Source organism: Alternaria hordeiaustralica (genome assembly GCF_023758085.1).
Source record: "Alternaria hordeiaustralica strain BMP 2776 chromosome Unknown scaffold_1, whole genome shotgun sequence".
NCBI lineage: Eukaryota > Fungi > Ascomycota > Dothideomycetes > Pleosporales > Pleosporaceae > Alternaria > Alternaria hordeiaustralica.
The window spans coordinates 3,820,464-3,835,433 of record NW_026056773.1 but is presented as its reverse complement, the minus strand read 5'-3'; the positions used below and the strand labels follow the sequence as shown (position 1 = coordinate 3,835,433).

Here is a 14,970-nt window from a genome sequence, read left to right as displayed (position 1 = left end):
ATCAAGGGCTGACTATCTTCTAGCACTTGACCGGTTGTGTAACGAGCCAGAGGCTGCGCTTCAGGCGTTCGGAAGCCCCGACGGAGGAACACAACCCTTTCATGGAAGCACGCAAACAGGATGTGGGCATGCACACCAAGGTAAGACCTTTCTCGCCTGTGAGGTGATAGCATACAAACCGACACCAGCACGCCACATAGCAAGGGCCTCGGGTGCTGCGAACAAATATCCTCCTTCCAAACCTTTATCGTCGGTGCGTACACCAGGAGCTGACGACTTTCTAGGTCGTAAGGGAAAGAGAGTGTATTCATCAAGACATTCATCAGCCATAAGGGAAGCAGTGCGAGGACATTCCTCCCACGCAGCTAGTGATAGCAGTGGGACTACAGCCAAACGGTTTCACTGCACGATGTGCCTAAAGCCCTTCAAGAACTCGTACCTTTGGAGGCGACACGAGTCTGGGGTTCATGGCTTCGGTAGTACCCGATGGATCTGCACACTTGACAGCACAGTCATGACAGGTGCGAAGTGCATCTTCTGCTCCGATATCGTCTACAATATGGACCACTTCGACCAACACAACGTCCAAATTTGCTTGGCGAAAGATACGGCTGAGCGAGTCTTCGATCGCAAAGACCTTCTCAAGCAGCACGTACAGTATGTGCATCTCACCTCAGCCAACGACTACACGAAAAAAGGATTTGAGCCTCCAGACGTATGGCTAGAAACGGAAGACAGTTTCTTGCCGAATCCTGAAGGTCTTTGGTGTGGCTTCTGTCAGCTCTCATTTGATACAGTTGCCAGAAGGATGAAACACGTTGCACAGCACTTCCAGGATGGGGTTGATATGGTTGACTGGGTTCGAAGATTGGATTTTGCAAATAGCGCGATGACTTGAAAGTATGCATTAACGATTTTCCTTTGTATCTTCCAAGGTTGTTTTGGCATCATCACTTCTAGGGCGACTGCGTACATAGGATATATAGGGCGAGCGATTCATGTTATGACAATTATGCACGAGCTATTTTGATGAAGCAGGTTTAAGCGATCATCTAGTACTCTCTTTGCATCAAGTCTGAGCGCAATTTTGCGCAGCTATGGCGGGACGCGCCAGACAGGGCCAATTGTATCATGCGAAGAACCTGGAGGTGCTGCCTTACATTCGTAGGCGCCTGACACGACACGTTCATTGACTTACATGGTTGTGGAGAAGGCAGCGGATACTATTCTGACTGCTGCTGAGGCTGAGATCGGGATGAGATCGGATAGGATCGCTTGCACATCTTAACCAGATGGAATCCTTGGCCTACTGGCACGGTTAGAGTGACTTTTGGACTAGTCGTGGAGATATTATTCGGCCTAGCCTTGGTAATGGATTGAAGCACCACGTAAAAACCTCGAGTACAGCGACTGTACGAAAGTTGCAAACATGAAGCAGTACTAGACGGATCAAATTTGAGGCGACTGATGTGCACGTGATTCTTTCGCCACATCTCGCTGAGCGCCGGTGGCACCTGTTTAATCTAACCAGATTTGGACGTGATGGTTCCGTACGCACAAGTCCTCTGCGACGCCTTGAATCTCATTGTGAAAGATTAAGATGATTCTCTGAAGCCTCCTGAGACTCTGTCACCTTTTCCCCGTTTTCAAAATCTTTTTCTGGACGTTTGTCGTTGTGCTAGAATTGATTCTAGATTCCAACAGTAAAAGCTTGGCGGCGGAGCTATGAACCCCTCGCTCCCGGTGGCTGACATTACCAGTGTAAGTTAGGCTCATACCCCACAGAGACCCGAAGTCCGGGGCTGCCTTGAGCCGTCTTGAACGAATCTACAACTAAACGTTCTAACACCGCACCAGGACTTCCAGCAGGATGATTTTGGAACGCTGCGTAGTTACACTGATATCGCAAACAGTAATGAAGAAAGGTATGGCTAGTATTTTACATCATCGGATCATCATACGCCTACCTAGGTAGTTTCGCTTATGATGGCGCGCGCGCACTTCATCGCGGCAGAGCTCTCCAGGGCTGCATGCACACTATCAAACAGTTATCAACTTGGACACCCATTCGTACACTGCTGACCATAACTCGCACCAGGCAAATCTGGGATGAGGTCTTATTGGACTTGGACACCGACATTGTCTTCCGTCACAACGCCGAGTATTTGCATCTTGCGTCCGACCACGTCGACGAGGTCGATGATCACGTCACGCACGTCGACAACAGCGCCAGCTACTTTGCCCAAGGTTCGCGGCACAGCGACTTCGTTTCCTTGGGTGATATAGAACTCGGCAATACCCTAGGTGTTCCTGTCACCCCTACGCAGCCGCTTCAGTATCTTCTTGACGCCGGAGACGTACAGGATGAAAACGATTCAACTAGCTCATGGCCTCCGTATGGCGTCCCTGCTGATCAAGATGATGTTGTAGACTCTTCGCATGCAGAGCTTCTGGACTCTGGCCCATGGAGGCTAGATGCTGGATGCATTCATGCAGACCCCACCCAGCAGCCAGAGGATCATCCGCAAACATCAAGGTCACATGGCAGCCCGCATCTTAACCCTTTCAAATCGACTGGTAATCGAGGACTGCGGCGGATCGTACGCCGTTGGCTCTCCGATCATGCATCTCAGCCTTATCCTTCACAAACAGAGAAACACACTCTTGCTGAATCTGCCGGTTGCTCTGTAGACCAACTCGAAATCTGTTTTAGAAACATTCGAGCCCGTGAAAAGCACTGTAAGCCTGTATTATCATGTCTTGACTACCCCGCTGACATTACATTTAGTGTTTGATAGCCAGGTCAAGGTGCGAAATGGCGAGGTTACATCCAATACAGGACTGCACGCCACCATGTTGGCCCAGTCAAGCTACGCACAACCTGTATTCATGTCTTTCGCTGACGATGGCGTTATCTCCCCGCCTATAACGAACACGAGCGACAGCAGTTCATGGCCTTCGCCGTCTGACCCAGGCTATCCCACGCCAGACAACAATCAAGACACTGAAAGTCAGGTCTACCAACATCCTGCAGCGGAATCGGCGCGTCAGGTAGCCTTCAGTGTGTCCGCTCTGCAGGAAGCTGCCATGCCAAAGCGCAAAGGTCGGAGGTATCACGCTCAGAGACAACAACACGGCACCACGAGCGAGCACCTGCCTTGTGCGACACAAAAGACCCCGTCTTCTTCCAGTCATCAGAAACCCGAGGAAAGATTCCCCTGCACTGTATGTGTCAAGGCTTTCAAGAACCCTTCGGAGTGGAAGAGACATGAGGCTAGTGTGCATGGCTACAACGATCGAGAGTGGGTTTGCGTGTTGACGGACACATTCAAGCTGCAGTCTGAATGTGTCTTCTGCTCGGAGCCAATGGACACGGTCGATCATTGTGACAAGCATTCTATCACTCCCTGTTCGAGCAAGTGCACCGCCGAACGTAGTTTTCCTCGCAAGGATCTCCTTAAACAGCATGTCTTACTTGCGCATCTCGCGGATGCACCTCCGCCAATCAAGAAGGGGTTTGAGGTACCCAAGGAATGGTCAAGAGGTTTGGATGTCTCGCCTGGTGGACCTGGCTCACGCTGGTGTGGGTTTTGCGGATGCATGATTGAGACTACCGCGAAGAGGATGGAACACGTCGCGCAACACTTTCGCGAAGGTCAGAACATGACGAGTTGGATTCGGATGTAAGGTGTCGGTTGCTTGGTCTTTTTTGGTGTTGTTGTTATTGTATCTTTTAGCACACTTACGATTAACGTCATGACCTCGAGGAATTCACGTATCTTTTTGATTGTTTTTGCCTAATGATCTTCTCGGCAGGTGTTGCACAAAATTCCCATAGCACCCGATTCTCGTCTTTCGTTGTTCAGCTAAAGCCGGCGTTTCCCGTTCTTCTTTTGCGCAGCTGCGCAGGTGGGCCACCAGCCGAGCGAGAGTGTGCGGCTTCGCGACGCGGGCCTAGCGTGGAAGGCACGCGAGCGCGTCAACCAGCGCAGCTACACTCTAGATTACCAACAGACTGCATCTTGATGCAGTCATGCTATCAGCGCTTCGACCCAGCATCATACTGCGACATTCGTTCCGCGCTAGTGCACGTCTTGCCGCGACCCAGGCTTCTCGCGCCATCACCTTAACATGTCGGGGTAACTACTGCGCGGTCCCAGCCTCGTTCATAAGCCAACGAAAGCAGGCAAATCGATCGACCGCGAGGACGTGTTCAAGTACACGAACGGACGTTTTTTAGCAAACGAGAAGAAAGCAGTTGATCGCAGACATGTAAGGTTTGACTTGGATCAGCTTTGCGCCGTAGCTGCGACTACTGGTGGGCGGCACTCGCCCGTCTGCGCGATCGACAAGATGGAAGGAGGGTTCAGCAAAGCACTTCTTTTGCGCAAAGAAGATGGCAGCGAGGTCGTTGCAAAGACACCCTTTCCTATCGCAGGGCCGCCCAAGTACACCACGGCGTCGGAGGTGGCTGTTCTCAAATACCGTACGTCCTCGTTATTCAGGAAAGCCTGCGTGACATCGGCTCATCCAATCGCTGTCGGCAGTAAACAAGTATACTCAAGTCCCAGCACCGAAAGTTCTAGCATGGAACGCTGATCGGTCAAACCCGGTCGGTGCTGAGTACATCATCATGGAAAAGGCTCCTGGGGTTCAGCAATTCGAAGTGTGGGGAAACTTGAATGACTGGGAGAAATTCAAATTCTTTGGCCAATTGTCCGAATCCGCAAAACAGATGGCCGAAATCCGGTTCCCAGCGAGTGGAAGTCTTTACCTTTTGGAGTCAATGACAGAACGCGACACACACGTCGCTCTGAGCCAAGAGACTGACCCTGTGGGAGAGTTCTGCATAGGCCCCTCATGCGAGCGAGGATGGCATACTACGGAGGCATTAGCAAGTGCAAGCCCTCGATTTGATCAGGGGCCATGTAAGTACGATCCTGGACGATTCGCGTCATAGCTGACTTCATCAGGGCCGGATTTGTCTTCATATGGAACTGCTCTCGTCGAGCGAGAACTCGCAATCTTGCGAAAGCGCACTTCCGATGCAACGTTTGATTCACCGCGAGGAACTCTCGAGGAGCAGATCGATACCCTCAATATGACCAAAGAGGTCATGTCTCGACTGCACGACCGCACGCTTATCGGAAAAGTTTCTGAGCCGGTGCTATGGCACACAGACCTCCACATGGGCAACATTTACGTGTCAGGGCGGATGCCACCACAAATCTCATCGATCATCGACTGGCAGTCTATTGTAGTCTCGCCACTGTTCTTGCAAGCACGATTTCCGAAATTTCTTACTGTCGATGAAGACTACGAATTGGGTGCTCTTAAGCTTCCAGACCCGCCACCTGATCTAGACAAAATGGATGCTAAAGATAAGGAACTGGCTGAGTATAAGTTTGAGCAAGCTAAAGAAGCAAAGGTGTACGAAGTCAGTACCGCAGCCACGAATATGCGGGCTTGGAGGTGTATGCTGATATCATCATTCCTCCGCGAGCTCTTCACTCGGTGCGGAGAAGTCTCAGAAGAGGGCGAGATACCACTTCGCGCGTGTCTCCTCCAGGTTGTTGATTTATGGGACGAAATCGGCTTCGAAGGCGAATGTCCGCTCAACTTCAGCGAAGAGGATGTGCAAAGGCTTGAGCAACAGTTCGAAAAGTACAGTAACTACCACAAAGTGCACGAATTTGCGAGAGGAATCCTTAATGCTGATTTCGAAGGCTGGATCAATCCGATGTTGGACTTCGCTGCGAAAGAACAGCAGAACAAGGAGTTGCTAGAAGAGTTCGTGCGCAGGAGTAGTGAGTTTGGCATGACGCCGGAGGAGATGAGGAAAATTTGGCCGTACTCGGAACGGTAGCGTATGATTCAGGGATGTGAGAGCATTGCGTATTGTCGTTGGGTTGAAGTCAGTTACATAGTAGCTTACAAGATCCTAGCATACAAAACCGCGCAACACTTCGATTCGAAGTTTCACAAACAGCTGAAAGCCTTTCACGTTTGTGCGTTCACCGCTGCCGCTTTCTCATCACTAGTGGCATCCGCGCCATCTGCTTCCTGCTTCGACGTGTCGTGGGCGGATTTTCCCTGCGCTACTTTCGGAATGTACTCTGGTGACTCAAGTTCTCTTGCCGGTAGAGCCCCGTACAGCTCAGCAGGTCCATGGCTATCGGCGCATTTTGCATTTACCTCACGGTTTCTTGTGTCTCCCATCATTTCACCAGTGCCAATGTGGTGTTGTGTCCATTTCTGGTCGTGGCCGGAAGTGTCCCAAGAATATGTGGGAGGTGCTATACGCAGTCAGTAGTGAGACTCATCTGTTTAATGTTATAGAAACGTACGTGAGAATCCGTTTGATGGTGCGAGACCGGTAGTTGTTGTAGGCGATGCCAGTTCGGCCTTTGGTATCACTTGGCCGTTCGCTGCCTCTGCTTCCGCATTCGCTTTCTTGTTGCGCCGGTGGCGGAACAGGAAGAACACGACTGCGGCGATGATAATTACGCCAGCGAGTGATCCCCCGACAGCACCTCCAATGACTCCGCTAGAAACTCCATCCGGGCTGGCGGAAGCTGATGGTGTAGGCGTAACGCTGGCGGGCGCAGATGTGCTGACAGCGGTTGAATATGCCGTGGGTGCGGGAACAGTGGACGAAAGCGCGACGTTCAGGTCATGGAAGTAGTAGTACTGATCGGGGCGGTCCCAGAACGCTGGCTCTAGTTGCCCCTCTGGACATGTCGAGTTGTTCATGCACGCATCTTCATTGCAACATCCATAGAATGTCGGAGCCATTGAACAAGTCCAGAAGGGTGTTGTACCACCACATGATGCGCCAGGCGAGATATTGTTGAGTCTTGGATTACGACCCGCTGGTTTCAGTGCATCGCCGAAGCAGGCATGCTGGCACGGATCCGACATGCAGCATCCGACGAACTTTGTGCCCGTCTCGCAGACGTACCTAAAGACTGTTAGCTTCTTGCTTGGTCGCGCTATTGAGTCACGCTTTCGTGTTGAAGGTGATGTTCATTCCGATGTCAGATTGTTGACGCACCAAGTACCACCATCTGGACAGAAGAAGTCGCCCGGCTCAGCCGCTGCATAGCTGGGATCTGTCATGTCGAAAACCTCTTTTTGAGTATGAGAGAACGGAAAATTGGCAGCAAATCAAGGCGGCAGAGGAAAAGATAACAAGAGATCAGACTGAGGTATCGACCTACGAAGGTGCGCGAAGCAGCCCTCAGGCGCCCGTCATACTTAACAGCTGGCTATCGCAGACCCAAGAACGCCAAGTAATTGCAACCCAAGACATATATTGCTGTTATGACGCAGTTGCAACGGCTATGGCAAGATGTGCCCTGGATGATTTAGTGAAGGGCCCTCTGGCGGCCTATTCGTCCTTCATGGCTGCAGAATGGGCTGTCATGCGAGCAGCGTTCGCATACGGTAATCCAGACGCCACCGGACAGGGGACAGCTCGCGTAGCAAGCCTATAGAAGGCTCGGAGACTGAGCAAGACAGAAAGCTGGGGCCGGTCAGACTGAACTCTGGTGGTGATCAGACCTCAAGATGGCATGTGGGGTGGTTCGTCGAAAGCGCGCTGGTTGGCAGGAGATGCATTTTGCCAGATGCTCATACATGCGTTAAGCAAGGGCGTGGTCAATACTTGGAGTGTGAGCAGTATGCTTGCTGTAAGGGTTGCCCTTTCAGATAACGGGTATCTCCCTTCCAGAAGTCCACGTCCTCATGCGACTTGAAAATGTTGCTTCGTTGCGCACTACTAATCGCCCTTGAGGCCAGGGTAGGATGATGAGCAGCCTCTTGAACAACGAATTTACCTTCCTTTATCACACCGCAATGCCTTCTTGACGGTTGGAGATTTCACCTGCAGCAGCTCGTCCTTGGTTGAGTGAAACGGCATAAGATAACATGTTTGTCGTAGAAATGCATCTGCGTAGGCGATGTACGAGGCGCACGACGCTCATCTCCGAGTGGCATGCGATATCCTTATCTGAGTATGACTGAGTAGAGTAAGAGCAGTAATGGTTCTTGTATGAGAACAATGCATGTTGGCGGCCCTTGCGTGCCCTTCCTTCGCTGTTTTCTCGGAGGTCTTCCCAGACATGTCCCTGTGTGTTAGTCGCTGAGGCCCACGCTGCCGCGATGTAAAAGCGCTTCGATCCATGTAATTGCGGACAGTATTTTCCAGTTACTCACATCATCTGTGGGAGTTTTGTGAGTGTTCTTCTAGATGTTTTAGGAGTGAGCGTGCTGAATCTGCCGGGGCGCGGTAATTCCTCGGCCAAACTAGGCAAGAAGGCTGCCCCGCACTGGCACCCCGCGCAGTACAGCGTACCTTCTTTTGTCTTTCCCCAAATTGCGCATTACGGAGTACCTAAGACACATCGCACTAACGTCAATATTATCTGATACTTGTTCCTTCACTGCCAAAGCTTCGTACGGTAAAGTCGACACTATCGACGGTGCTGCTTCGATCAGAGAGAAGAACAGCTGACCACCTCTGATGAAAGCCAGCACAAGCCGCTCCAAGATGGCAGTGTTTAAAGATAAGATGCACCATGTGAGTACAAGTTTGTAAACGTGTATTGCATCACTCATGTGAGTTACCAGCCTATCGCTGCGTTTCAAGCAGCCGCAATGCCCGAGCTGTTCAGTTCAATGCCTTCCAGTCCACAGATCCATGTGCAATATCTCGCCCCAGGACATAAACTCATCACTCCAGAACAATTCCACGCATCAAATCCAGAGAGCATTGGGGGAAATCTGGCGAAAATGTCACCAACGATAGCAGTAAAATGGGGACACCATGCTTCTCTCATCGAAGCCAAGAATATGTTGTATGTGGCGGAAAAGACATCGATTCCCGTCCCGAAACTATATGCAGCATATGCATACGGACCTATAGATCGAAGTCTTGATGACCATGCCAGCGTCTACGATGTATATATCTTTATGGAGTTTATCGAAGGCGAAGACCTAAAAAAGTCGTGGGATAAACACACCTCTACTGAGAAGGAGGCAATCTCGGCGGACCTTAAGAAGCACATGGACGAGCTGCGCTCTCTTCCGCCAGCTAATTACATCGGGTCTGTGGACGAAGGACCAGTCACTGATAACATGCTGGAATGGTCGACATCTTCTCGAGGTTAGTCATCACATCAAGATCCAAGCATTGATAGCGCATGTCTAAATAGGCATACAGGTCCGTTCAAAAGCATAGAAGACTTCAATACTACAATAATAGACGCCTTTGTCACGAAGTCCAAAACCCAGATTGGCCCTTACGCCCGCGGCATGCTCAATGCGCATAAGCATGGTATTGTCTTCACTCATGGGGATCTCAGGCCTGACAACATCATCGTCAAAGATGGTCGTGTGGCTGCAATCATCGATTGGGAGTTGTCAGGGTGGTACCCGGAATATTGGGAGTTCGCCAAGGCATTCTACATCGAGTGGTTCGTCAATGACTGGGGATCGCATTTACTAGGCGTTCTTGAACCTTATTACTGTGAGCAGTTGATGCATGCCAGATTGATGGAGGTTTTGTGGTAGTTGATGATGAATCTACGGCTACGGTGCATGTTTTCTCTTTGCTTCATACAAACTCTGCTCGAAGTCATTCCATGCGCTCAAGTTTGCGATCGGGATGGCGTCATTCCCATGTGGACATCTAATGATGGCATCCCCAACGATGAGGACATCAACAACGTCGACGTCGAGCGCTGTTGGAGTTTCTGACGCATTGGATCCATACCCCAAAAGCTGCGAGAACTACAGCAGGCACACCGACCCCAATTCCAACTTTGGCGTCTGTCGACAGTCCTCCTTTTGGGCTTTCTGATGACGGCGCAATAGCCGCTGTTGCTGTCTGGGAAGGTTCGCTGGGCGTTGATGTACTAGTCGGGCTGGAGAAACGTGTTTGCAACGATGTAGGAACCGGAGTGCTGTGCGGCGGGTATGATGATGATGGTGTATCCTCGATCTTCCCTGAGTCCGACCGTAGGATGATGGTTCCGTCTTCGTTCACATATACACCAGAATGGTCGCTGCAACATGTAGTGTTGCCTGTGCCGCAGCAAAAGCTGCCATCGGCACAGTGCGAGACGTGGGTGTAATCTGGTTGACGACCTGGCATTTACAGTCAGTGCTTCGCGGTAGAAGGTTTTGGTGATGATGCGTACCGCAAGCGTCCCACAAGGGACTACATCCACTGCCCTCCTCGTCCCAGTTCTGATGGGTACAAGCGACCACGAAGTACTGCCCTTTCCAGTAGTCGCTGTAGCAAGCGCCTTGGATACATACATCGTCTGCATAGCCGTCGGTTCGATCGAGGTAGCAACACATGTTTGACCCGGGACAGGGCCGTGGAACCATGTCTAAGAGCCCATCGCTTCTATAGCAAACGCCATAGGCAGGTAACGCGCGAGCGAACAAAAGCACGAGATAGATTAAAGGTAAGAGTGTCCAGAGATGCTGCGATGCCATTATGTCAGGAAGAGAGAGAGAGGCTGGAGAGAAACGACCAGACGAAAAGGAGCATGCGTCTTGGGTGCTGAAGAGTGATGGGATACAGATATAAGGAGCAGTCTTTTTACCTATATTTCGCACGTGTAAACGCGTATGGCTTCTCGCGCAGAGCACTTCACCGGTTTGTGAGAGCCTGTTAGACACGTGGGCACATACAATTGCCCTCTTACAGACAGCATCGTCATAACGGGGGCTGTATTGCCTCACGTCGAAGTTGTGTAACTGCTCGACGTGCTGTGTCGTGGCTTGCGCCGGGTTGAAGGCCGGCAGTCGCGTATTTTAGGAACTGGGCGTCGCGCTATCGCGCGCGCGCGCAGCGATGGAAACTTCCCAACCCTCCACCTCAGTTGCTGTCCATATTGATCGGTTAAGTTTCGTCGCAATGCGTGCTGCCATCTGCTGAAGGTAGCGTTAGTTGTCTCAAAAGAATTGAGAAAAGAAGTGAGGCAGCTGCGTGTCGGCCAAGCGGGAAGCTTATTACAGGGCCCCGAGGAGGACCCCACACAGCCACCGCACTAACTCACAAAGAGTAGACCGTGACGAGGTCACGCGCCCTCCATTCAACGTGCAGCTCTGCTATACGATACCAGAATACTTAGAACGGTAGATAAGCTTCGAACAGAGCAAAAACTGATGCTTCATAGTTTTGTCCTACAGTATCGAGATCTTCTTCCACGGACGAGCCGGAGCCAGAGCTAGAGCTTCACCGGCCATGTAGCCGTTCATGTAAGCTTCACCAACAACCGCGAACATGTTCTTTCTCGGTCGAAGTATGATCGGGAAATTGCAGCCAGAGATGATGAAGACCACATCACGGGATCGGGCCTCTACTGGACCAATCCCAATATATCCCTGCTTCGTCACGAAAAGCCGCCGTTGTCGCATGATGTTTCTCATCGTCGGCGCTCTCATATCGTACTCTATGTTACCCCCACCAGTAAGTGTCGTCATTACGATCGAACTATGCCGTTCAGTGGCGAGGTTTGCTCTTTCCGCTGACACGATCTGTCGTGCCTCGGTAGACACAAACCTCGATTTGAGGATGAAGTCGAAGGCCTGTTTGATGAATTCACCGTCGCGCATGGCAGCGATATCTACGTCCCATACCTCAGCAATACTGTCCAACTGTATGCCTAGTACCGTCATCACGTGTAAATCCTGGCTGAAGGAACAATATGGCTTCGAGTTGCCGGCTGCTCGATAGCCATGCCCTTGGAGAACAACCATGTCAGTAGACCCCGAATAGCACAGGGTCATCAAGAGATGGCGATTGACAAGTAGAACCGGCTTCTTTGCGTACGCCTCGCGGCGCCAGTCCGGCACCCATGACGGTAAGCCATCCTTACCATGAACGCCGCTGGCCGCCAGTAGGATGTCAAGTCGACCTTCTTTTGCTACGATGTGATGCGCAGTCTCTCGATACACCTGATTCACCGACTTGCGGTAATCAGGCGCCACAGAGACACCTTCAACGTCGCCCACTAATCCCAACACAACGAATACTTTGTCCCTTGGATCTGTGGATGCACGATCCCAAGTATTCCAAAGCAGCGACGACAGCGAACTTCCATTTACTCTTGCTTTCGAAAGATTTATCGCCAGTGTATAGCGTCGTCGCAGTGTATCCCACTGCGACTTTCTTTTCATGCCTTCCAGAGCATCTCCAATATCGTCCCATGCTTCGGAATAATCCATGGCCATTTGAAAGGTTTTCCATTCAATTATGGAAGTGCCACATTGCAGTACTGCATCCGAAGCACACCATATCTCCTGTACAATCCAGGTCCGCTCCCACCAAGGGCGAGCAAGTAGCTCATCGAGGGCCTCCCAATAGGGCTCCCATTCATTCTTGAAATACTCATCGTAGGGATTGCCGTCCATGTTATATAGCATGGGAACGCCTGTCACGGCGAAATCGTGCTTTGTAGCTTCCGCAGTATCCACAGCCTGCATGTACTCATCGAATTCGTCGTACCGGCAATCAATCAATTCTTGCAAGCGTGGGTCTGATTCTGGCAGGTCAGGTATTGGCAGGTCAGGTATTGGCGGGTCAGATGTTGGCAGGTCTGATAATGGCGGGTCAGGTATTGGCGGATCTGGTATTGGCGGATCCGATTTTGGCTCCTTATGCTGGTGGAATCGCCGCGTCAGCGATGCATATGCTCGTACAAGGCGACTCTTCAGTCTCTCCCAATAGGTTGGGCTGTTAGCTGGTTCAGATACCTTTTTATCCAACCTGGACGAATCGCGCGTATACCATTTGCGATGTTTCCTAGCTGTAGCCAACATCTCCAAAAATTCCATGGCCTGTTCGCTCGACTCGGTGGCAGGTCCAGTCCACACAACTACACGCGTCGCATTCTTGTAAATCTTCCTCATGATAGCGACTTGACTATTGCGCTCAGCGATGTCTTTCTGGTTGATGCAAATAGCGTCTATCCAAATCTTGCGCTCTTGTGATGCATGGCGAAGATGCTCGAGTGCGACAAAGAGGGTAGCACTGACAGATAACGAAGAGTCGTTAATCGTGATGGACCGGTCCGGACCGTCTGTCCCCCAAGCATACGACAGGCACTCATATTTGGGATGCGAGTGGATGTCGGCATGCTCGATACCGAGTTTGATTGCCGATCCCCGCTCTCCAGGAAGGATGGTAATGAGGCGGATATGATCGGGCGCAGCCAGGCTCTTGTATTGATAGGATGGGCAGTCCATGACTATACCACGGCGTTACCAGATGGAAAGATTCGCGACTTCCGCTATAGCGGAAACTGTCTCGATACTGCCAAGCTCAGTTAAGAGACCGACAGATAGGCTTCAATTGAACGCACGACTAGAGAACCTGGCAATTGTTGTATTCAACTGTGCTCAAAAAGCACTCTGTCAAGTCTGTCGCATTCCCGTTCGGGGTATCTTGTGCAACACGCACTCGATGCAGAAGATTATGAGGCTGAGGGGCTGTTGGTGTTGCGGGCATCACATTCTCGTAGGAGCCATACCCAATCGAGTTAGGATGCGGGGAGATTTAGGGACAGCTGTCAAGGCCAAATTGCTCTCCACATTGAAACATTGAAATATCAAGGTGAGGAACCGAGGCTAAAAGCAGCTCCAGAACACCGGGCGCGTCGAAGGCGATGTTTGGTGTTTTCCTACCTGTCGCGAGGTTCTGCATGGCGCGTCGTGATTTCGACTCTAACCACAGATGTGATCCCGTCGCGCGCGTTCAAGGTCGCGTCGTTGAATGACGACACTGCGCACAAACCTCCTTAGGTACCTCCACTCCGCCGCCATCTTAGCCGTAGTTCTGCCTACGGAGAATTCGCGTCCACGAGCTCTGTCGCAGGTTAATCAGAATCGGCACACGCTAACCTCTCGGCTTCATCAAATCGACGGAGAAACTGACGCCAAGTGTGCCATTTTGAGGGTGCACAAGCACGCATGGACAAAATCTGGGGTACGATGAAGCTGGGCATTTTACAACAAAAGGGCGTGTCGCCTCTGACTGCGTCGCTTGCGCGTTATTGACAACACCTCGATATCTGATCACGATGCTGTCAAACCTGATGACGCGATTGGCTCTGCCTTTGGCTATCCTCTCATTCTGTAGGGCTCTTACACCATGGACGGGACACACGTACACGTGACTAACAACAACACGCAGTCCTATCCTTTGTCAACGGTCTTCCCACCGATGCGCTCGTCGCACGCCAGTCGAAGAACCTCCGCATCCTGCCGCTAGGCGATTCCATCACCTGGGGTTACATCAACGGCGGCGGTTCAAATGGTTACCGTGAGCGGCTGCTGGCCGACCTCAAGTCTGGCGGCTACACCGTTGACTTCGTCGGCACGCAACAGTCCGGAACCATGGCGGACAAGGACAATCAAGGTTTCCCTGGCTACACCATCTCCCAGATCCGTGGAGTTGCTGCCGGCGGTCTTGCATTGAAGCCCAACGTCGTTCTGCTCCACGCTGGTACCAACGACTTGAACAGAGGAAACCCTTCTTCCGAGCCTGATGCTGATGCGCCAAGACGACTTGGACTTTTGCTCGACGACGTTTTGAAGGCAGTTCCCAATGCGGTTGTCATTGTGGCCAAGATCATCCCATCGAAGCAATCGGGTCTTAACGCAAACATCAAGACTTTCAACAACGCGTTGCCTGCTATCGTCGCCGCCAGGGTCAGCAAGGGATCGAAGGTTTCAATCGTAGATATGAATGTCCTCAGCACGAGCAGCGAGTTGAGCGATAACCTGCACCCGTAAGTATCGACGCGTTCATCTGGCGACCGCTTAGCTGACTGATCTTATAGGAATGTCGCTGGATACGCGCGCATGGGTGACATCTGGAATGCAGGCATCAAGGCTGTTGCCGGTTCTATCCCTGCGCCTGCTTAGTCGTTCCCAATTCTGGACTTGCGGGGC

General features: G+C 51.4%; 5 protein-coding genes across 5 annotated transcripts; 4 read left to right on the top strand and 1 right to left on the bottom strand.

Moving 5' to 3' along the window:
* Positions 1-101: 101 nt before the first annotated feature.
* Positions 102-898, top strand: J4E84_001236 (uncharacterized protein; the record flags this gene model as incomplete). The annotated part of the gene is made up of 2 exons (XM_049383870.1): positions 102-140; positions 422-898. 2 exons carry the CDS (start codon positions 102-104, stop codon positions 896-898), a joined length of 516 nt encoding a protein of 171 aa, XP_049249388.1.
* A 1,955-nt stretch (positions 899-2,853) lies between these two features.
* J4E84_001235 (uncharacterized protein) lies at positions 2,854-3,687 on the top strand (the record flags this gene model as incomplete). Its single annotated transcript, XM_049383869.1, has 1 exon — positions 2,854-3,687. The coding sequence occupies one exon, from the start codon at positions 2,854-2,856 to the stop codon at positions 3,685-3,687; it is 834 nt and encodes a 277-aa protein (XP_049249387.1).
* A 666-nt stretch (positions 3,688-4,353) lies between these two features.
* On the top strand, positions 4,354-5,866 carry J4E84_001234 (uncharacterized protein; the record flags this gene model as incomplete). The annotated part of the gene is made up of 3 exons (XM_049383868.1): positions 4,354-4,486; positions 4,548-4,928; positions 4,974-5,866. The coding sequence occupies 3 exons, from the start codon at positions 4,354-4,356 to the stop codon at positions 5,864-5,866; spliced, it is 1,407 nt and encodes a 468-aa protein (XP_049249386.1).
* Positions 5,867-6,000: 134 nt separating this feature from the next.
* J4E84_001233 (uncharacterized protein) lies at positions 6,001-6,753 on the bottom strand (the record flags this gene model as incomplete). Its single annotated transcript, XM_049383867.1, has 2 exons — positions 6,001-6,296; positions 6,348-6,753. 2 exons carry the CDS (start codon positions 6,751-6,753, stop codon positions 6,001-6,003), a joined length of 702 nt encoding a protein of 233 aa, XP_049249385.1.
* Positions 6,754-14,096: 7,343 nt separating this feature from the next.
* Positions 14,097-14,943, top strand: J4E84_001232 (uncharacterized protein; the record flags this gene model as incomplete). Its single annotated transcript, XM_049383866.1, has 3 exons — positions 14,097-14,151; positions 14,210-14,807; positions 14,859-14,943. The coding sequence occupies 3 exons, from the start codon at positions 14,097-14,099 to the stop codon at positions 14,941-14,943; spliced, it is 738 nt and encodes a 245-aa protein (XP_049249384.1).
* Between the last annotated feature and the right edge of the window lie 27 nt (positions 14,944-14,970).